This window comes from Sylvia atricapilla, chromosome Z, assembly GCF_009819655.1.
Source record: "Sylvia atricapilla isolate bSylAtr1 chromosome Z, bSylAtr1.pri, whole genome shotgun sequence".
Taxonomy (NCBI): domain Eukaryota; kingdom Metazoa; phylum Chordata; class Aves; order Passeriformes; family Sylviidae; genus Sylvia; species Sylvia atricapilla.
The window spans coordinates 79,684,814-79,708,830 of NC_089174.1; the positions used below are offsets into that span (position 1 = coordinate 79,684,814).

General features: G+C 35.5%; 1 protein-coding gene across 7 annotated transcripts in view; it reads left to right on the forward strand.

Annotated features, from left to right (window-relative positions):
* Positions 1-24,017, forward strand: part of ERBIN (erbb2 interacting protein) — a 117,475-nt gene that overhangs the window by 84,075 nt on the left and 9,383 nt on the right. For 3 of the 7 annotated variants that reach the window (XM_066338998.1, XM_066338994.1, XM_066338992.1), the window contains 14 exons: positions 396-540; positions 1,007-1,079; positions 2,178-2,307; positions 2,668-2,783; positions 3,769-3,838; positions 4,994-5,093; positions 7,053-7,174; positions 7,771-7,941; positions 8,717-8,899; positions 11,052-11,169; positions 12,883-13,066; positions 13,867-15,382; positions 22,940-23,083; positions 23,865-23,996. In XM_066338998.1, coding sequence (XP_066195095.1) covers positions 396-540; positions 1,007-1,079; positions 2,178-2,307; positions 2,668-2,783; positions 3,769-3,838; positions 4,994-5,093; positions 7,053-7,174; positions 7,771-7,941; positions 8,717-8,899; positions 11,052-11,169; positions 12,883-13,066; positions 13,867-15,382; positions 22,940-23,083; positions 23,865-23,996 — 3,204 coding nt within the window. The remainder of the gene's footprint in view (positions 1-395; positions 541-1,006; positions 1,080-2,177; positions 2,308-2,667; positions 2,784-3,768; positions 3,839-4,993; positions 5,094-7,052; positions 7,175-7,770; positions 7,942-8,716; positions 8,900-11,051; positions 11,170-12,882; positions 13,067-13,866; positions 15,383-22,939; positions 23,084-23,864; positions 23,997-24,017) is intronic. The other 4 variants (XM_066338993.1, XM_066338995.1, XM_066338996.1 and 1 more) reach the window with 4 other exon arrangements.

The following is a 24,017-nucleotide window of genomic DNA, read 5'->3' on the forward strand; positions in this document are numbered from 1 at the left end:
TGTTGTTTTTAAGGATGCAGTTTTACATAAAAGGCAGAAATGAGCATTTAAAGTTTGCTGGAGCATAATGATGTCCTCACATTATGTGTCTCTTTCTGAAGTCTGCTCTAAAGCTTCAATTACTCGATTCACAGTAACTAATCGAGCCATTGAATGTGTAGAAGACTGACTTTAGGGACATGCAGAGCTACTGTGGAGTGTCTGTGTGTGTAAAAACATCAACTGTGCTTATCTGCACAAACCACTTCATTTGAAAGTTTGTATATTTTGCATAAAATTGTATTTCAGTACTCTATGTGTTTTCCTCTGACATTACACTTGAGAGGTCAAATTTGCTGGATTTTTTTGTTTTGAACTTGCATTTTCTAGAATGTATTCTTTTCTCTTGCTTTTAGTTCATAGGCACTTTGAAACAACTGACATACTTGGATGTTTCTAAAAACAACATTGAAGTAGTCGAAGAAGGTATTTCAGGTTGTGAAAGCCTGCAAGACCTACTGTTATCCAGTAATTCACTTCAGCAACTGCCAGAGTCTATTGGTTTGTATTTTAAGTTAATTCATGTTTGTTAAAAGCCTCTAGTTCAGACACAGAGCATTCGAAAATACAGAAATGACATTCTGATGTGTTTTAGTTGAGTAGAAGTGCCAGTTCTGGATAAAGCTGTAATGGAAATAACTTACAGTTGTTTTGGAGCATTCTTTACTTTATACAGTAGTTTGTAAATGGATGAAAAACTGCTGTCTCTATCAGAAAAAATCCACAATTTCTTTTTCTCCCTGCACCCACCTGCCTACCCAGATGGTTGACACATTGTAAACTGGCAAGCAAGTTCTGTAAGCTCATCTCCTTATTTCCTTAGGAATTCAGCATTATAGGCATGCCAGAGAATAGAGATGTGGTTGCTTGCCCATAATGTTGGGGCTTTTCCCCTCTTTATTTAAAGTTAAACTCAGCTTAATGAACTCAAATGTCCATTTTGATTTACTTGTTCCTATTATTATAGGTTCTCTGAAAAAGGTGACAACACTTAAAATCGATGAAAACCAGTTAATTTATTTGCCAGACTCCATAGGAGGGTAGGTATTCCATCAAAATAAGAAGTTGAATTGCCTTTCTGAACACTTTTCTGTAACAATGACTCCTTTTTCAGAGCTTTTTATAACTATTTGATTTAATTTCTTCTACATGTTAATGTCCTAATACAATTTAAAGGAAGTGTTTTCATATCTTTGTTGTACTTTGCACCATGTATGTTGCTAATATTTAATGCCAAAGGACATATGTTCCTCACTTAATGCTGCCACCAATCTATAAAACAAAAATTGAGTGTGACAGAAAACAAGATACTTAAAGAGTAGCTTCCTGAAACTGTTTGGGTGGTTGTTGTTGTTGTTGTTTTGCCAGTAACATGGCTATGGTAGATATTGTAAATGATTGCTCAATCTCAAAAATCTTGTAAAAAGTAAATATGAACATGTATTTATCTTTTATATATATATATATATATATATATATATATATGGAGAATTTTCAGCTATCCATCAGCAAGTTTTTTTAATATATATTTTGGTGTTCAGCAATTTAATTTAAAACTTGCAAATAATAGCAAAAATAACTGGCTCACAATTAAGTGCTACACAAATGTACAATATCTTCCAATTTCTTTTCATATATTTTAATTAATAGAGGTTATCTTTTGTTGTTAGAGTTTACAAAGTACTACTTCACTGCCAGATTCTTAGGTTCACAGTCTCTAACTCTTGAAATTCTTTGCTAGTTCAGAAACTGCACTCAGCTGTAATTTGACAACGATCTGTCCCATTCTGAATGTTTTTAATGCCTTACACTGGCACCTTGTCATGTACCACACAAGTGTTCGATGTTGCTGGCCTCACTGTTTTCATTGGGAGGACAGCGTAAAGGAGATTTAAAAAAAATAAGCAAGCAAGAACCAAAAAACCTGCAATCAACTGATAGGAAAAAACAGGCACCCTAAAACACATTTTAGGCTAGCAGTAAAGGATTCTTCTTGGATTTTAATTCCTTAGGGTTTACTTTGAACTACATTCTGGATAAATAATTAATAGTAGTATTAACTTCATTTAAACTGCAAGTATTCAATTAATGTTGGATTAATCAATCTGTATAGAGGAGTTAATTTTTTTTATTTGCAGGTTAATATCAGTAGAAGAACTGGACTGTAGTTTCAATGAGATTGAAACATTGCCTTCATCTGTTGGGCAGCTCTCTAATATAAGAACATTTGCTGCAGATCATAACTTTTTAACTCAGTTGCCATCAGAGGTATGTATTTAAGTGCAAGTCTGTAAAATGAATATTTTAATGTGTTTATATGGTCTGTAGAACTTGTGAATAACAAGTTACTAAGTTTTTGAGAGGATTTTCTTTGTGTGTGTTTTTAAAGGAGGATGTATACAACTATACAAGTTTATAAATAACGAAATCTGATTTTTAAGCAACAAGTAGGAATTCATTGCTGTTACTGAAACTAGAAGGTTTAGTATGTAAGAATGAACTTTCATGGCAAAATAGCCTCAATACTAATTGTTTTAAAACAATTAATTTCATATTTTGTTGTGAATATTTTAATATTTTTGATGTGAAGATGAATTAATTCTTTTTTTCTTTTTTTTCTTCTTTTAGATTGGAAACTGGAAGCATGTAACAGTGTTGTTTCTGCATTCTAATAAGCTTGAATTTCTCCCTGAAGAAATGGGTGATATGCAGAAATTAAAAGTCATCAATCTGAGTGACAATAGGTTTGTGAATGCTTTTAATCAAGTAGAAGTTGTATAAAATGCAACAATAATGTAGAGGGATTGTTATGAATACATTATGGCTGTCTTTCCTTGTTTCACACATAGCTCAGAAGCTGACTGAGATGTATTTAATGTATTATTTTCATATTCTGGATCTTGCAGTCCCATTATATTAAGCTATCTTTATTTTAATGACTTGGCAAATGCACTAAAGTGCAGCTTCTCTACAGTCATGATTGTTAGTATGTGTTTTTCTAGGGAATTACTTTGGCTATTTTTCCTAAAACTTGATTCTTACTTAAAGATTAATACCTTCTTGAATTGCATATGGCACACCCAGCTGTATCATAGGATAGTTAAAAGACCTCGGTGTTCTGTGGAAGCGGGAAAAGAGTTGTGTTTTACTAGAGGTGGTCATTAAAAATAGACAAAATGTTTAGCTTTGGGTAATTGTTAGTTTGTAGAATTAAAGTATATTGGAGAGGGAAGTCTAGCAGAGCTCTCCCTCCTCTTCTGTCAATCCAGCTTCTCTGTACTCCACCTGTAACTTATCCATTATTATCCATTAATGCCAGAGCACTGATTAACCAGCATAGCCGCTTTCCTATTTGAGAAAAAACCTGATTTTCAGGTGTAGCACATTTTTCCTTAATTGGCATGTATACTAACAGATAAAATGGTGAGGATTCAGATTTATTAATTTATGTTAATTGTCCTTGTATTCAAGTCACCAGTTGAGTTGAATTCAAGTTACAGTGTTACTTCTTTATTTGAAGTACTTGCCCAACTGGGCAGATACATATTTTGTTTGTTTGGAGTTTAACTTGAATTTAAATTACATGCTGTAGCCTTTCAGCTCTCACTATTTATTTAGTTAACTTCATATGGAAATGTCGCTTTAAAATATTTTACAGGCTAATGCACGATAGTTTAAAATCTTAACAGTATGGCCAAATGTACTTAAATAAATTCTTGTAATTGACAGACTGAAGAATTTACCATTTACCTTTACAAAACTGCAGCAACTCACTGCTATGTGGCTATCAGACAATCAGGTAAGATTTTTTAATATTGAAAATTGTGGTTGACTTTGTTCCTAATAGGATTGACAAGAACAGAGCCATCTGTTAAATAAGGAAGACCTAGTACTGTTTACATTAATACTTCCTTGACATTACTGTCTCAGTTCTTCTTAAGTAACCAATACTGAGCTTACCTGTCTCTGGAGACTCTTAATTCTGGAGTTCTGTGCTGTGAGGAAATGCAATTCAACAGATGTTGGGAAGATTTTTGTTTGTTTGCTTTTGTTTCTGTTGTGTTTTCTCTGGGTTTGGATTTTAGTTGTTGGTTAGTTGGTTTTTGTTTGGGTGGTGTTGTTGTTGTTGTTTTGGTTTGTTTGATTTTTTGTTTGTTTGTTTTTGGTTTTTTTGTTTTGGTGGTGGTGGTTTTGTGTGTTCAGGTTGATCTACACAAGAGAGTTAGTGTGTGGTAAGCTTGAACTGGAACATGTAGCCTGCTGTTCCTTTCACAGCTGTACCAGTAGGGAAACTCAGCCTGCCTGGTTTTGAATTAGGTTTCTTGCCACACCTTTGAACTATATGACTGTTCAACTTTGAAGCTGTTAATGCAATGACTCATGTGCTTGTATTTTTCTTTTTATTAAAGTTCTTACTATTATGCTGATTATTTGAACTAAGGTATTTGAATTAAGGTATACAGGGCTGTCAGAAATCCACTAGCCTCAGATGTGCCCTTTTACTAAAACAGTAATTTCCAGGATCCTCTGCCCTTCCCTATAAGGGGTGGAAGATGTTCAATCTGGTGTCATAATCAAATAAGTGTACAGAACTTTCCTCTTTATAAGATTATCTGCAGTTTTAAATAGCTGTGCATTTCTGATCTGTGTGCTTTGGAATAGTAGTAAGTACCAACAAGAAACTGGGTTACTTTGTGACTATCTACTGTTTTCTTTTCACAAAAGTTGTTTGCTGAGTTTATCCTCAGTCAAAAAGCCTGTCATCAGTCAAATACAGACATGTTAATATCTTCATTTTGTGAAAATTATTCAGAGGAGAAGTGGTTTAATTCAGGGGAGAGTAGCCTTCAAAGTCATGATACAAGCATGCTCTGTGATATGTAGGTCATATTTACTTCTCTCTCTCTATATATATATATATTCATAACTTAGCCTTCTTTCATTTACTTTCTAGTCTAAACCACTTATCCCTCTTCAAAAAGAAGCTGACCCTGACACACAGAAAACAGTACTTACTAATTACATGTTCCCTCAGCAACCAAGGACTGAGGAGGGTAAGAAATTTCTGAATTACCTGTCACTGTGGTCACTTTTGAGAATAATAATGGGAAGGGTTCCTGTTAATAGGATTTTCACTAAATAATGCTTAAAACAAGTTTGGAGTATACTTGTAAGAGGTGATGAGTTGTGTCTGATGAATGAGAACAGTAACTTAATGAGATTTAGATGTTGGTAAATTCTAGATGAAACTATTTCAGTGAGTAAGGTGAGAAATGGACTGACAGGAACATGTTCTGTGATGCTTGCCACTCCCAGTGTGACACCCTCATTCCTTCCAATAGAGCCTAATGGTTTGGGGTGAAATTCTCTTAAGCAAGTGTTAGCTTCAAACTGACTATTTTAGCAAAATGTTTCCTCCATTACCAAGTATGGTGTTCTTTTAAAAGTACGTAGCATTCTCTGGTTTGTTTTGAAATGGAAAAAAAAAAATCAGTCCAGGAAAAGGATATTGCTCACATGTAGCTTGAATTGTTTTTATAAAAGGTTAGGCAGAAAATTTTAAGCTCTTACCAGAAAGTTATTTCAGCATAGTTGTGAAATAGTTAAGGAAAATTCCAGTAGTAAGCCCAACAGGAGTTAGGGAAGGAGACTTGAGTAAGTTTATTTTTCCAGTTTCTTTTCCTTGCAAGGAAGAGGAAAAAGCTTGTGCTGCTTTAACAGAAATTAAAAGGGGGCAATATATTAATGGAGATAATTGGAAATTGATAAGTTCCAACATTTCTTGTTCCATAGCACAGGTGTCTAGTACACTGACAAAGGAGCAATCAAAAACATAAGCAAAAGCAGTAAATTGAGCATCACTTTTAGTGCCTTCTAATGTATTTGCAATACCTCTGATAGAATGTGAGAATTGGGTGATACATTGAAGTTCATTCTTCCTGAAAGCGTTCTCTCCACTGGAACTCTGTTCTTCTCGGGTTCTGGCTTCCTGAAGACAAGGAAAGGACTGTTTGGCTTAAGCTGACAGAATACCTGTCTGAGGTGGTAGATCCAAAAGGAAGGTTTAGGGGTCAGTAGATTATTGAGTTAGCTTTTGGTCAGGAAGTCTTTGTAATAGTGATAGTGAAGTTTATTATAATATTTTCAGATATGTTAAAATTTTAAGTTTACCCAATAAATGCAGAGTAACAAATATTCTATTGCACTTACTGAGCCCTAAAATAAAGTATTTTTCTACGTCAGGTGTAGAAGTGGTTAATATGAATTGTCTTGGTATTAATAGTGAAGGATATACATTTTCTGGATGATAGTGGCAAATTTATTACACTATTTGTCATGCTAAAAGTAGAACCTGGCTGATGTAACACCAAGACATGCTAAAATAAGAGACATCAGCTATCTACAAGATTTTTTTAATCTCTAATGTTAAGCAAGAAGTACTTGTATCTAAAGCCCCTGTCAACTGCATAACTGCTGTAAAATCATACAGATTAATTTAACCTTCAGTTTTAGATGCTTAGATTGCTTTAGGATTAGTAAGAATGCAGGTTTTTCTCACTAAGTCATTCTTAGTTTTCATTTTTAAATTTTCATTAAATGAAATCAAATTAATGTTCTTACCTGGGCTTAATCGTATTAAGCACTGATAATAGGCTATATAAATATACACAAGTATAATTCATGTTTAAATATATACACACACAAATATGTTATTTCATATTTATATATAGAATAAAACCACTTAGAGTTCTGTAAATGTTACGACTAGTGTATAGCTGAGCATATGATTATCTTTTTAAAAATAGAGATTTTTCTAATATAAAAGTACAGCCAAATTCATGAATCAGTGGCATCACATCTAATCTTCGATTAATGGTTCTGTTAATCTTTTATCTTTTAGAAAGAATGAATACAAAAGTATACCAGTTCCATCCAAGAGAAAGAAAAAGAGTATATTTTGTTTTGCACAGTGTAGCCTATTCTTATAAGAATTTCTTGGGTTTTTTTTCCAGTTATGTTCATATCTGATAATGAGAGTTTCAATCCTTCTCTGTGGGAGGAACAGAGGAAACAGCGCGCTCAGGTGGCATTTGAGTGTGATGAAGACAAAGATGAGAGAGAGGCACCACCTCGGGTTAGTATTGAATTTATTTTTGCATACTTGGTGCTTCCCTCTCTCTTATTTCTACCCTTAAACTCAGCCTTTTCCTTATTTTGGTTATGGGTTTCACTCTGCTGAATAAATCAAGTCATCAGTTTAGAGTATGTGGCAGGATTAAACACTATGGTTTGGATTTATTCGTTGTGTTTGTTTTTAGTTTGGGCGTTATTTGGTCAGATCATTTTCTGCAGGACACAAAGGAATAACTTAAACTGATACACAGCAATACAGCAATGTAGGACCTAACTACAATGCTACCTGACTAATGGTTCTGTGGAGAACAACTGGGGAAACTGTGATAAATCCTGATTTCATTTTAAGTGAATTACAGCTGGCTTAATCCTTGCTTGGAATCGTTGGACATGTTGGGGGAAAGGGAGTGAAAGTGATTAACAATCTTGCCTAGTTGTGTAAGATTATGTCTGCCTCAGTGTAGGCAGACTTGATTATCAAGGTAGAGATTCTAGGGTATTCAGTAGTTTGGCCTAATTAATTGTTTGTTTTAAAGCTTATGTTTTAGTTCTGACGTTCAAATAAATGTAGAACCTTACTGCTTTTTTGTTACACAGGAGGGCAATCTGAAGAGATACCCAACTCCATATCCTGATGAACTGAAGAATATGGTCAAAACAGTCCAGACAATTGTACATAGACTAAAGGATGAAGAATCTGCTGAAGATACTGCCAAGGAGTCAAAACGAGAAGTCCAGACAGTTTCTGTAAAAGATGTGGGGGTAAAGGTTAGAGATAGCATTATCTTCTGGTTTTGCAAGGAGTTCCAAAGACTAAAGTGTAATTTATTCCTTTTCATTCTCTTCTCCCTCCCCTCCGATGCTTTAGCAAGAAAAATTGTTAGATTACAGAACCAATTTATCTCTTCCCCACCTAAGGAGGTCTGTAACAAACATCTGGTTTGCAGTAAGCAGTCTTCCTCCTGCACTAAGAACAAGAAAAGTGACCTAATTCTCAGGCAGATACAAACTTGGATGAGCTACGGAGCTGCCTTCTTTGGTTTCTGGAGGATGATATCTTTGTCATCCCGTGATCCTCTTTCATCTGCCAGACTTCAGGATAAAATTTGGATAATTTCTAAGGCTTTTACTGCTCATGACTGGAGGCTTTGTGTGGTAACAAGCAGTGATAGCAGGCTGGCAAAAGTGTCCCAAATCTCTAAGAGCTTGATGCAGCATGAGAGAAGATAGGACTACTTTCTGGTGCTCAAATGGCATCACTGTAGGTATTGCCTGTTTGATTTCTTTCATTTGACTGGAAATATAATAGTACATATTGATACCAGTAAGGATACAGAGTCAGACTGATTGACACAGGGTAGGGACTATACCTTAGTTATCAATAGTGTTTTCTTAGCATTTCATACCTGGTGCACTCTGTTCCTTATAATTTCAGAGCTCAGATTTTTCCATTCCGTATTTCCCCAGAACACATAATTCTCACTCTATATGTCGCTAAAAGGGTTTCAGGTTGCTTTCTCTGCTAATATTCTTAATTCTGTAGACCTCAGAAATTGGTTCGATAAAGAACAAAGCCGATGAGAGAAAGCAATATTCAGCAGGAAGCTCTGTGCAGAAGCCTAGTGAACCAGAAGCTGAGCACAGCACTGCAAATTCACAGATGACTGCACTTGTTAAAACCTTGCAGAACACGAAAACAATTGTCAACCATGAAGACATGCTTGAGGTATGGCTTTGCAATGAGCATTACAGCAGTCAGAAATTGTGCTGGTGTTCTATTGAGTTTGTTCTTCTGGGAGATGAAAATTTCTGTCGACAACAGAGGAAAATTGCCCTCCATCAGTGTTGTAAAATCAGATGGTTTTCAATGCAGTGTTTTACTCACTTCAGATTTTGTTAAGTAAAGTTGAAACAGCTAATAAAAAGTTCATAATAAAAGATGCATGCATTTAAAGAAAAAGAATGCAAACTCAACTAAAGGTTGATATACACTGTGAAAAGACTAATACTTTGGTAGAATTCTCCAGTTGTTTGGCTGTCAGTACTTCATTCAATAATCACTTTTAATTGCTGCTGAAATGAGAAAATATCAGATCAGTGGTAGCAGTAAAAAGTTCCTGTTTCCAAGTTAGTGTACACATGCATTTCAAATGAAAAGTAGAAGGTGGGCTTAAAATCATTTATTCCTCTGTGTTTACTAGTGAGCTGTCAGGAATATTACTTGGAATATACTTGCCTCTTACAGTGAAGGATTTTAAACTTCTGAACTTTCCATCTCTCTGACAAACACCATGTATTCATTTATTTAGAAAGTTTGAGATTTATGACAGATTTTAGAAGCTGTCATTCAATCAGTTCCCAGTCACAACCTGTAAAATACTTTTTTCATTATTTCTCAAGTGAATTATTTTGTCTGTGTCATGTAAGCTGTGGAATGTGCCTGTATCACAGAGTGACAAGACTTGAGTGATAGGCAGTTGTGGCTGTCACTGGCTACTTCTCCACTAGCGTGTTCTTGCTTCTGCATTCTTTTCGAAAATACCGGTATTGACATTTTTTCTTTAATTTTAAAATGTGATTGCAGAAGATCATGATAGTTGTCTGATGACAGTGACAGTAATTCTTTGTAGTTGTAATAAGTACATGAGTCAGGTACAGCAAAGACCTTGTTTCCGTGTATTTCCTTATCTCCTGCTGGTAACGCTTTTGCAGAATCCAGATACTTAAACTTTGCCTGTGTGTAAGCTTTTCATTTCAGCATTGATTACACTTGTATGTCACATCCAAGAGGAAGGGAATGTGGTAGATGCAGTGAACAGGTTGTTTGTTCAGATTGTAGAGAAAAGGCAATGTTTTTTTATTTTTAATTAGGGCTGTTGTAAGCTTGTTTTTTTGTGTCTCAGTCAAGTTTGTCCTTCCTGCAGACCTAAGAATTGGCCAGGTAATTGGTATTATGGGAAGATGGTGCTCCAGTAGGTTCCATGCATTAAGTGTTCCAAAACAGTAAGAAAATGTGAATATTGGCAGACCTTTTGCAATTTGCAACATAGATTTTGTAGCAACAAGCATGTTTACTAGAAAGAAATTTCTGCTCTGAGGAAGGAAGTTCTGATGGGGGGTTGTTTCTTCAAAATATTGGGTTTTGAAGATTAATACAGGGTAGCAGTAGGATACTGAATCAGTTGCATGGCTGCTCTTGCAGCACTTTGTCTATTAATCTCTCTCATAAGTGGACTGTGTTCTGTTTTTTGGTTCAGAACTAGGGATTACTATCTTAAATGTTTTCAGCATTGCTTTATTTCTCTGTCATTGCTGTTGAAGTTATCTAAGTTCTTTTCCTTTTGGAATTTACCCCTAGCAAGCTACCTTACTCTGTTTCTGTTAGATGGACTAGGCAAGCCAAGGTCCTTCAGTCTTTTCTCAGAGTTCCTCTGCATTCCTAAGATCCCCTTGGTCATGGCTGTTTTAGTTTGAGTTTGAGCTCTTTTCTTCAAAACCAGTACTGGGCTGGTCAGTCTGTGGTGTTTGCTGGTTCAGTGATCTCTTTGTGACTTGGATTCAACTGGATGCTCTCTCCAGTGGTGGAATGAAGGCTTCATCTGCTTGCTGCAAGTAGTTTTTTGCAGTTGAGGTTACCTGCCTAAGTGTCATCCCACAGAGTTCAGCAGTGACAATACCAGTCTGCAAGTGCTACTTCTTACAGATAATTCAGTTGACTTGCACTACAGATGCACTACGAAGTTGTTTGCTTTGCCTATGTTATGTTGTTTATTTATCTTTTTACCCCTTTATTTTTTAGTGGATTATACTTTAGATAGTGTTTACTTACCTTTGAGCTGCTCTTCAAAATGGACAGCATAAAGCTGTTCTTTCTTTAGCAGGAGTCAGAAGAACTCTCCTCTGATGAAGAGATGAAAATGGCAGAAATGCGACCACCACTGATAGAAACCTCCATAAACCAACCAAAGGTGGTAGCCCTAAGCAACAGCAAAAAAGGTAAGATACCATAAAAAGCATTGGAAGTCTTTTTGTGATTTGGATAATTTCTTGACTCAAAGTGGTTGAATTTCCAAATTAAATTAAGTAAAAGAAGGCTTAATTGTATGTTTTAAAATATTTTCCTAGTTAAGAAATGAAAGCAGGGAAAAAATGGATGTATTTGGGTGCATTGCGAGAGAACTTGTGTTGATATCCTAATTTTCTTGATTCTTGTCGGCTTAAATCGGACAGGCAGAGAAGGGGTGTCTGTTTTATGGGGTTTTGAGCTTGAACACACTCCTGATGTGCTTAAGATTGCAGAAAAGGAAAATTTATATTGAAAATAATCTAACTCCCCCTTCACCCAGATTTTGTGAATTCTTGCTGTGACAGGCAGCTGCTATAGGCAGCAGTATCACTTATTTAAATTTCTCTACAGAAGCTGTGCTCTCTTCCTAAGGTTTAAGAATAAACTTTTTTTGTGCAAACTCTTTCTCCAGAATTATTTTACTCTTGTATGGTTTTTTTGCTCTTCTGTCATGGAAATTTTGAACATTTTTTCTTGTTAACTAAATTTTATATTCTCTGAAATATAAATTTGGTCTGGATAACTATTTCCATAACAGTAAGAAATGGCCAAGATTCAGAGAAAACATGATACAGAAAGAGGATAGCAAATAGTATTTTGCTTCATATGATACCCAAGTCCAGTACTTTCAGGACAAAAGGCTTTTCTGGACATTAGATGTATAAAGGTGAAATTTGGTGAGGAGAACCACATGGTGGAAGCAGGAAGAGTCTGATGAGGATCACATACAGATGAAAAGGTGGATGTTTATCTATCAATGCTGTCCTTGGATTTTTACGTCTGACTGAAGTACCAGGTCAAAACTTCTTTCTTGTCTCTGAAGACAGACATTAGTTCCACAAAATGTATGCGTTTGGCACCTGTAATTGGCTTGAAGCAAAATTTTAAATGTATTTGTTTCTACACTCATGTCAGAATCACGGCTGGCTTGAATTCCCTCAAAGAAATTATTTTTATATGGATGTAGTATGTAAGTATGCATACATTATGCAAGAATCAATGTGCACAGGGGTAAATTACTCCGAAAATGTTGTCCTAAGGGATCTGCAGAGCATGGGAATGCATTGAATTCAAAATTTGCAGAAGAGCATTTTTCATTGCTGATTTTTTTACTTTACTAAAAAGCTATACAGAGCTTATCCACTGCTATCAATGGTTCCAGAGTACTTGATCTAGTAAATAGCTTTAATGATAGAATATTCAAAATCAGGAATGGTGTACCCTTTCAAAATACTGCATGTGAAACAGTGTACTTCATTTTCTTAGAGGCCAGTAGACTCATGTAATTGACAATTCTGAAATCCTTATAGTAACAGAAGTATGATTTGATAGATATTTTAAAGTATTCCCTAATACAGTGCTTGTGTATGACAAGGAAAATGGGAATAAAGGAAGAATTTAGATTTAATTAACAGATAAGAGCTATTTACATTAGGCCAAATATTTTTTGAAAGTAGGAACTATTTCCCACAGTATTTTGGAAGTTTAAATGAACTTTGCGAAGGTGTTAGCTTACATTTTAGTTTCTGGTAGTAAGAATTACTGAAGAACAAGATACAATTTCTAAATACTATACATACACATATGAAATGGCTGTTAATAAGATCTGTGTGTCTAACTAAATTGGCAAATTTTTATTTCAGATGATTCAAAAGATACTGATTCCTTATCAGATGAAGCTACCCACAATAGTAATCAAAATAACAGCAACTGTTCCTCTCCTTCTCGGATGTCAGATTCTGTTTCCTTAAATACTGATAGTAGCCAAGACGTTTCTCTCTGTTCTCCTGACAAAGAAACACATGCTGCTGTTTTATCCAAAATCAGGTTTGTAAAATACTGTGGACCACTAAGAAAACACATTAGAAAAATGTTACTTAATATTTTATATGGTGTTCCTTCCTTTAATTCATTAATTTATCCTTCATTAAATATTTTAAATTTTAGTGTTTTATGATAAGGTCAATAATGTTCTCTTAAAGTTAATGAAGTTCTTGGAAAAAAAAAAACTTTCAGAGACTAACTTTAGTATACAATACATGATTGTCGTTTCTCTTAGTAATAGGGTGTAATAATTTTATCTTTGTAAGCTTTTATCCCTACAAAATACATCAGTATACCATTTTAAAAGCACTGTGTTTTTATTTGCTTATTTTTGAAAACCAATTTGATTGCTAATATGACTATTAAAGGTTCTTAAAACCATAAAAAGAATGGTTTTTATTATTGGTTATTAAAGGTTGTTACTCTTCTAGGGGATTTCGTTTAAAAGTGCCAATTTTCATAGAAGCTGCTAATACAAACAAGAAAATTGTCCAAAATGGAAATTAACAGAAATTAATAAAAAAACTTACGTTACTGTCACTTTGTACTTGTTGACAATTTTGAACTGTTTTTAATTATTCTTGTAGAGTTTAAACAAACTTCTGAAGCCACGTGACATAAAAATGTTGCCCAAATGAGCTCTCTATATAATGTACTCCTTCAATATAACATAGCAAATCATAAATCTGTTTTGTATGCACAGCATGGTTGCATATTAACGGTAGTTTTTTTCTAAAATTATTTTAGAGAAATACATTCATTCTTAGGAGAATTTCTTTGAGGGCCATCTTTTTTTCTTCCAGGCAAGAAGATGAAAATTTGAATAATCTTTTGCAAAATGGAGGAGAATTGAGTATTACAGTGGAAGAAAAACTAAATGTGCAAGAGAAGGTTACAAATTTGTCTGAATATGAATTGAGCATTGAAGAAAGATTAGGCCTGATAGGAAAAGGTGTTGATCTCAGCACACCTATGGAGGAGTCTCACAAATTAGACCAAATAAACATGAATATCAATAAACTGGTTAGTGAAGAGGCAGTGTCAGTTCCTGTAGAAAAGTTAGAAACACAGAAAATGGTTTCAGTAATGGGCTTTTTGAATAACAACGCAAAAGAAGAAAGTGAGCACTTGGAAAATGGAAATAAATATCGTATAAATAAAGTAAACGGACATGCTGAGGAAACAGGACAGTCTCCCAGTAAAGACAAACTAGCAAAAAGCACTACAGTCGATGGGGATTCTTCTGAGCTGTCTGTTTCTAGAAGCACTGAAGATTTGTCCCCACAGAGGAGTGGTCCTGTGTTGAAATCTCACAGCACCACAAGTATGGACAGTGGTGGGCTGAAAATCTATGATACTGTAAATGAGAATGGATCTCAACAGCCAAACTCAGTGGTGAAATCAGGATCTGATACTGCAGATGGAAAAAACATAGTCCGAAGTAAATCTGCTACTCTTCTCTATGATCAGCCTTTACAGGTTTTTCCTGGGTCATCGTCATCATCTGATTTAGTATCTTCTACAAAAACGGTGTTCAAGTTTGACTCAAATCACAATCCTGAAGGTGCTAATGTAGTGAGGGGATCAGTGACAGGTGGTGCACAGATGCTCTGTGCTCCCCAGTATAATATTCAGTACAGCAGCAGTGCAGCAGCAAAAGATGCCTTGTGGCCCCAGAAACAAAACACCCAAGTAGAACAAGGCACTTTACCTCCTTCGCGTCTGCTTAGGTCCGACAGCACGGAAACTCCCAGTTACGTAAAGCATTCTGGCAACATGAATTTCTCCAACCATAACAACGCGCGGGCCAGCGCCGTGTACAGCACTCACCAGCGGATGTCTGGGAGACACGCAGACCTGTGGGCAGTTCCACCAGGTGACAGGCTGCTCCCAGGAGCAACCAGGCACACCCTTCAAAGGCAGAGCAGCGTGTCTTCTACAGCTTCCATGAACATCGGGGACGGCGGGCCTTCAAGGCGAGCGCAAGTTCCCGAAGGGGACTACTTAAGCTACAGGGATCTGCAGTCGCTGGGCAGGGCCGGGGTGGCGGGGCAGCAGAGGCCCCTGTCAGCCCGGACGTACAGCATGGACGGGCCGGGCGCGGCGCGGCCGCAGAGCGCACGGCCGGCCGTCAGCGACATCCCCGAGCGCACCATGTCCGTCAGCGACTTCAACTACTCACGGACTAGCCCCTCCAAGAGATCCAACCCCAGGGTTAGCTCCGAGCACTCCTTGCTGGACCCCGCAGGGAAAACCAAAGTCCCTCACGACTGGAGGGAACAGGTGCTGCGACACATTGAGGCTAAAAAGCTAGAAAAGGTAAAAACAGTGATTCTGATTGTGGTTTTTTTCTGCTTTTCTGTTACCTAGGTATGGAATGAGATAGCTTTGAACAGCTTTTAGTTATTAGTGAAAATCTGATTTTGATCCTGCTTTAAAAAGGATAAACGTGTTTGTGATGACTATCTGAGAAACACTTAGATGATAGACTGTAAATGAATGTTTTCCCCATAGGAAAAAAAAAAGCCCTATTGTTTTTACATCATACTTGCCAGCTTAGCCAAATTATTTTTTAATACATTAAATAATCTCATACAGACTTGCTGGACTGCAAGGCCAGCTCTTTAAAGTTAGGTAATTTTTGTTTTAGCTTTGTATTCACAATTTACTAAAATATTCCCTTACACTTCCTGATCTTTCTGTTCTCCTTTTTTGTACCCTATCTCTTCTCTTTAAGAACAAGGAAAAAGAAAATCAGTAAAATCTGTTTGGAAGTATAGTCTTCAGCTTCAGTTGCTGAAGAATTCAAAAGCCATAATTATCATGTATTTGCCTCCAAGCCAGTTATCTTTTGAAGTTGGGTATCTGACAGATTGTTGAATGAATATTTATTGCTTGCTGTGAGATGAGAACACTTAAAAATCTTGTTCATTTCAGAAAAATCACAGTAGGTTTTGATATAAGTAGAGATGATGAACAGGGTTCTTTATGTACTGTAAATGCCATCAAGAATTTGAGCTGATACGTAGAGTTGAACAATTACATATCTTCCAAGAATTTGAGTAGAGCCTGGAAGGGTATATAATCTGTGCTGTCCAGCTAACGCAGTTGAATATATCATCACTAAAAATGGCTTGAATGTCATTAGCCAGATCATGTTTCTTTGGAAGAGAATTGAGAAAGTATTCGAATGGCATTTTGATTATGCCACCTAGATGGATTTTGTTTTTTAGGTTTTTTTCTAAGAACATAGTTTGCTTTGTAATTATTATGATAAATGCTTGATATCTGTGATGGCTAGGGAAATTTAATTGGAGATGGTTGGAGAAATTACTTTTAACTATGATTTTTCTTCAGAAATCCCAGTCTTTGGAGGGATGGATTTGTTTTTTGGTTTTGGAGGGTCTTTTTTGGTTGGATTTTTTTGTTTCAAGTTTCATAAAATCTGGTGACAGAAGGGGACAGGTTTCATTTTTTATAGAAACTTGCACAGTAGCTGCACATATTCTTTTAATCCAGGCGATCTGCTGCAACAGTAGGTGTCTTAGGGTAGTGCTGTGCTGTCATGTGGGGGACCCCTTGTCCCACAAGAGGCTCACTAAACTCACCATGTTCCAACTCTAATAAAATGTGCACTCCCTCATTTTCCGTTTTCCTGGATGGATATATCAAACCTTACATGAAATGACAAGAGAAGCAAAAATGCCAGCAGTCCCTGAGTACAGAGGGAAGCGGAAGTTCAGTGTGCTGCTGATGCAGTTTGTTTACAGCTTGTTTACTGGCATGTCAGGAACAGTGTTTAATGCAGCAGGGATACCTGTTTGGGTCTGCAGCAGTGCAGTCACCTTCACTTAAATGGCATTGACTGCCTGACTTGATTATCTCTATATCTGACAAAACTTTTCATTATGCTTTAGACGTAAGCTTTAATTTTTCCTACTAGACTGATGAGGAGTAGCTGCTATGGAGATTTTAGCTGTGCATTTAATTTAACAGATCTTTTAAGTCTGTTTTTTATGCTGCTTTTGTTCTGGCCTCAAAGTGTTTTAAAGTAGCCTTTACTTAACAATCTGAGACATATATGGGTTTAAAAGTGAATGTGTATATTGAATTGCCTACTTTATATTCTTTACGATATAATCAACTTAAAAAAAACCCTCTAAATTGTGGAAAATTTAGATATGATCGTGTATGGCAGCTGGCAGATATGATAATGTGGAAATTCTGGAATTAACTGAATATTTCTTAGTTCTTTTTAAATAATGGCTTTGGTATTTCTGTTTGTAATTAAAAATTAGCCAAGTGGTGAGGGTGCTTTATCTATAAAGCAGATTTCTGAAACATTTTGAAATCTGAAAAAGAATTCCAGTAATTAACAGAACTCATTTAAAGAACAAGTTCAATTACAGAGCTTGTTTAAGGAACATTTATTGGAAACTACTTTGACAAAGCTTTCATGGATGTAAAATGGCAGGTTTTTTTTTAAACATAAGCTACAACACTGAAAAAACACATAGACAAAATAAAGCATTGTGATGAATATTTAATAACTATTTTCTTGACCAGTATAGGTTGATAATATTACTTTTGCTCTGCCTCTCCTCTTATTGAATTTAATCATGTTTATAATTTCTATCCTTATTGACAGAAATGCTTATTAGGAAGGAAGGTGTAGTGGGCTTTTGGGGATTGGTTTTGCTGGTTGTTGGTTTGTTTGATTTTTTTTTGTCTTTCCCTAAGCTCCTGAAAGACATGTTGATTATGCTTTTATAACATTAGGTAACTGAAGAGAAAGGGAGGAGTGAACCCACTTAAATTTGTCCAACAGTGTCTGCTTGTTGGACAAGTTGGAGAAACTAGTTCCTTATTTATTAGCCTTTTTTACCTGACATAGGTGGGGAAAACTTTGAGGAGTTTAATTTGCATAAGCAAAGATAGACTAGTTTTAGGTCTAGCAGAAATGATTAACAATAGTTTCCAGCCAAATAGCCAGGGTTTGTAATACCTTTAATAAGTTTTAAGGGTCCTGGTATGGGCCATTCACTTAGAAGTTGGACGTACAAGATCCTTGTGGGTCCCTTCGAACTCAGAACATTGTGGGATTCTGTGAAATGTAGAGAATAACTAAAATTATCCATCTGAGTCAATGAAGGTGAAAGTAGTCCATGAGATCATTTGTAAACAGAAATTCTGCATATATTAGAAGAAACAATTTGCTTACCTGGTGAAAAGCATATTTTACTGGGGGATACAGGAGCTTATTTAAATGTCAAACTGCTCTCTAGTGGTTGCATACATAAGATGTTTGAAAGCATGCAGTCGATTTGGCTCCATCCCCAGCCTCATAAATGTATTGCACAGTAAGTTTTAAAAACGATAATATTTTTCAGCATATTTTCCTTTTTGAGTGTGACATACCGATTTTACTACCTAGTATGTTACAGTAGACTCTTCTAGTACTCCTGCTGGCTTTTATTTAGGAACTGAAACTAAAATGCCACCTATCAAAAAACACAAGTGTCACATATTTTAATGTGTGGTAGAGGAATTTCTCATCCATAAATTGCAATAAGAAATATCTGCAACAGTTACCTGCAAATATCTATTAAATGACATTGCTGAGCATGCAGAATTAGTTACTGGCCCTGATTGTCTTCCCTTGCATACATATATTTTCCTTTTTTTTGTTGCAGATCATGTGGGACTTCATTATATTTCTTTTTTTCAATTGCTTTCAATTCTAATTTCATCTGAAATTAAATCCTCTGTTTTTTTGTCCACTTTATCTACTGTTTATCTAAAATGCAGAGCTTTCAGAGGAGGAATCATAGTTCCTACTTCCGTTTTCTTAAAGTGTCAGTCTACCATGCCTTATTAAAAAAAAAAAAAAATTCTAATTGTTTTTGTACTGATACAGAACTGCTGTTTTAATCAAAGATTGAAACTTTTTCTTCAACACATTTTTTTTTATGCCACACACTTAAACTGCAAAAATATTTTAATTGATATGATGTCAGATTTTCTCCCTAGTTAAACTTGCTTCAATGTGTCAAGGATGGTGACTTCAGTGGCTTTGTGAATACATAAAATAAAAAAAACAAAATGCTTAAGTGTTAATAAGATCATAACCTGAAGAATATTTTTACATATGGGATATAGGCTGCAATTTACATATTCTAATAAATTACAGGACTATTATCTATTTAGTATTTGTTAGTTTTACATTTTGATTTTGGTTATATTTATTACTTTTTTTCCTTTTTGAATGGACTTCTGAAACATCAATGTGTTAAAATGATATTTTCTGGAGTTCAGAAGTCAAATCACCATGGTTGAAAAGGAATAAAATTCTTGTGTATTTGGTATGTAAACAGCAAAAGTTCTCAATCTGCAAACATTTTCTTACAGTTTAAATTATGTGTAATTTTTTTCCTTATGTAACTCTTCAGTAGGAAGAGCCTGTTACGTTTGTTATGTGGATAGTGGGAATGAAAACTGAAGGGATTTCTCGACACTTAATATTGTCTCAAAGGATGACTTATGTCCACCTTTACCCTGCAGTTCATGCTAGGTAATGCTAAATAAATCAATCAATAAAAAAGACTAATATTCAGGCTCAGCAATTAAGTTACCAGTTAAGGCTGTTTCAAGATAAGTAGAATGTTGAGTCTTATTCCCTGTAGATATTGAAATTATTAGTTCTTCTTCTATGCCCAAATTTCCTGGGTTGTCATGACAGACTCCAACCAGTCTTAAAGTTACAATAATATTCCATATAAATTCTCCCAAATAAATTTCACTATTTATTTTCTTGCACCTTAAGTGAATGCATTAAGGCATTTTAGTTCCCAAATAATGCCCTTTTGGAGTCTGAAATGTTTATTCTTTTGTAAGCTGCAACAGAGAAAATAGGTTCTGGCTTTTATGATTAAAAAAAGATAACCCCCAGAATTATGCTACTAGCTGACTACATCTAAATTGATTCCATTAAAGGCTGATTTGACTACAATTTGTTATGATTATGATGAATATTCTGGTTATTACTATTACAGCCATTTTTTCTTGATGTATTGCAGTTCCTAATATGGAATATTGATGGCTGAATAACTTATTTCTAGTAAAGATATAGTAGATATAAACTAAAGATGCTAAATTGTGTATATGGAATACATTAAATATATAGTAGAAGTATAGTGAAATATGACATTTCTTAGTGTGTATCAGTTCAGAGTAACTGAAATAATTCTTCTCAAGCCTCAAATATTTGAATTATTATTTTGCAGGCCATTATGCCTTAAGATACATTAGCAAACCAGTTGACTAATGGAGTTGGAGAATTAACAGTCATACTTAATGAGAAATTTAGATTTATTTATTTAGATTTATTTAGTGTATTTATTCCATATTCAATTTCTAATAATTTGGAGTGAAAATCAAGGGTGTTAATGGCATCATATTCAGATTTCAGAGAGTGTCTTCTCTGGTACAGCAGTCTTCAGGAATTTTTCTAGGAAATTTACAACTTTCATCATTATCATATTGAGAAACAAAATTAACAGGAATGCTGTTCACACTCCAAATGCATCAGTTTCTCTCTTCCCAACTAAAAATAGGTCAAAGACAAATACTCTTTTTGTCCATAGGAATGTCCTCTTGTGTTAAACTAGAACATTGTTACAAGATGCTGTAATTTTAAATAGTATTTGTTTTGTAGTGTTGGTACAGCTTCTGAGTTTCTTCTAATTTAGTGTTGAAGTGCTTTGCTCATGTAGAAAAGGAGAGTAACAGGGTTTGCAGAGTTCTCAACTCTTCCCTACATCAACTGCACAATCATTTATTGTACTTTTGGAAAAAGTCTCTTACAAGAAAGAAGATTTTATAAACCCTTGACAGTTCATACTTCTCAGATTATGTAATCATACCTTGAAACTCACTTAACTGAAATCTCAGTTCCTCATATACAGGTTCATACCTCTGTAAATTTTGGGAAAGTTCTCCCTCTCTGTTGCAGATCGATTAGATTTTAAATCCAAATTTGCATTGTCACGAGTCCTTTGGTCACATAGGTTGTTGCTTTTTATTGACTGTCTGTTTGTTTCTGTCTGAGAATGAATCCAGTGGATCTAGGGGTCTTTACAGTAGGATGGTCTGCTAGAGACACTTTGTAGAGAGAACTTCATAGTCCCACCATGCATTTTTTCTATCAGTCTTTTTTCTACTTACAGAGGATGGAGGAGTATAGGAGCCTCTGAGAGCTTCCTGTGTGGGGGCTTCAGGGAGTTGTCTGTAGTGGTGGGGCAAGAAGGCCACCTGGTTAATTATAGATACTGTTCTGAGAAGAGTAGTAAGAAGATGGTTTGAGGCACTAGGAAGCTAAAGAAAATTGGCTTTGGCATTTTTGCCTGGGTGTTTGGCCTGAAATTTAGAGGAGCAGTAAGCTCAGATTGAACGCCTAATGAATGCAGGTTTAAATGCTAAAAGCAGTCTTCTTCTCCCAGGAAAGGGAAAACATCTGCAGACTTGGCTGGAAGCTTGAAAAATCCATTGGCTAGAGAACAGGAAAGGTGTAAAAGAGAAACGTGAAGAATGCTTACTATGCCATTGACACAGAGGTTATCCAGGAACTGTGGCCAAGATAGAACCAGTATTGTCAGTAAATACTGTTTTTCAAGGGAGTTTCCAATGACTGTGCTACCAGAGCATCTGGGGAATATGAGTATGCAGAGGCATATGGCTTTGATTATTAAACTAGTTTTAGTTTCACAAGATGAAGCTAGAAGCTAGGACAAAAGACCAGATGTTTGCCCAAGGGCTAGTGACTATTTTCAGAATCAGGTTAGTATACATAGTTAACAGGCAAATGCCAAAATGTATTTATTCGTGTAAGAATTGTTACAGTATCTTAGTCAAATTATACCTATTTTGAAAATTCCTTTCTTTGACTTGGAAAAAGTAAAAGATTTACAGAAAACAACTTTGAATTTGCTGGGGTTTGATGCTTTGTGGTGTATCTTTTTTCCTACAATTGCAGTTTTTCATGGGGTTGTCACATTTTCAAGGTAGCTTTGTTTTATTTATCAGGCTGCCCATGAAAGATTTTTCTGTTTCTTCCTTTGCGGTCTTTTCACTTTGTTTTGTTCTTAAAGCTACAAAAGACCATGGTGGTAAGATGGTAATGTCTCTTGCTTTCATTTTGTTATCCTTGCCAATACTGTAGGGGTCAGGTTTGCAAGATAATGAAGCTCAAACCCAAACGATTGTCACGTCTGTCCTTGAGGTCATGTTACCTGTTTGATTGCACAGGGGTAGTTTCAGTTTTCTTCAAGCTTCTTCCTTTAAATGAGGCTTGTTCACATTCTTGAGTGACGTATTCATGGAATGCACTGTGTATATTATCAGTGTGGTTATAGCAAGAAAATTCAGTCAAATCTCTGTGTAAATTTTTGTTTGTACTTTACTAGTAGTGGGGTGGGAGGATGAGACAAAATAGTAAGGGGTATTTAGATAGATTTCCTCAGGTGTTTTACTTGGCTACCTCTTCTACTTCTCTTCCTATAACATATTTGATATGTTGCAAATATAATGAAAACCTAAAAATTTTGATAAGCACCTTTGTTGTTTTTTCAGACACTTGAATATTTCAATTACTTTATTTACATGTAATTCTGCATGTGAACTGCTGATTGCATGCTGATTTACAGTAAATAAAAGTAAATAGGGTCACTGAGTTGTGTTTATACATCACAGTGGTACTGTTCTTGCATGGTTTTTATCTTGCATGACAATGGAATATGTTTGTATTACATGTATAACATGTCTTGTGGTTTATGCATGCTGCACTAATCTCTGTGTTAAATCTGTCCCCTCTTTATTCAGAGCATGCTGTCTCGGTCCTTTAATTCCAATTATGCTGCAGTTAGCAGCTTTCACTATGGCAGCTCTAGGGATCTGCATGGCAGCCAGGGTAGTGTTGCCTTGAGTGTTGCAGACGGAAGAGGTTCTGGTGTGCACGTTGTTCGAGTGAGTACCCACAGGAGGCTATTGCAATGTATAGAGGGGGAAAGAATCTAAAGGGGTCCTTAAATTGATAGAGTTATTGTTTTACATATGCACAATGCTTTAATAAAAAGAATATAATTTATGTGCTGAAAATTTTTTTTAGGTATTAAATATTTTGCCTTGATATGCTGTAAACTTATTGCAGGGCTTTTCAGTTTAATGTCGTGGAGTCCTTTAACTGGCTTTATAGATGGTTGAACATATGTAAAACTGTCTGGTTTCATTGTACCTTTATGATCAAAGATTACCACTCTGAATTTAACCTAAGCTGATAGAGTTTGAACAAAATCTTACTATTCATCCTCCCCCAAAACAAATTCTGATGATATAAACTGTACTGTAAGATACTGTACACATGCCAACAAATTCATAGTCAGAAAATGAGAGGAAGTGAGTTTTTAAATGGCCACCCTAAGTGATGTTATGGCATCCGTAGTGAGCAGGATAAAGTCAACAGAAGATTTACTTGAAGAGTTAACCCCTAGGATTTGTTTATTGATTTACTGCTGATAAAAGACACCTCTAAAGTTGAAATATTTGTAAATATCCATCAATATTTTATGACTGTATCGTGTCTTGGTTAGTGAGATTTTCTGCATAGATAATGTCCTAGTTAATAAAAAAAGATAAAGAATGATAAAATGTTTAATGTTAAAATGTTTTATCCTGAGCTTCTTTTGAGAACTTTTTAAATTTTAATTATAAGAAGACAATTGTCTTTACTGCCTCATTCTGTTTAAAGCATCCCCAGGCTTCTGCTCCAGGAGACCAATGCCAGGATGAAGTATTCATTTCAGGACAGCAGAATTACTCATCTGCCACACTTAGTCTCAAAGATGTTCCGCCAGACAGCATCAAAAAACCAGCTGTGCAGGTAATTATCTGCATGACAACA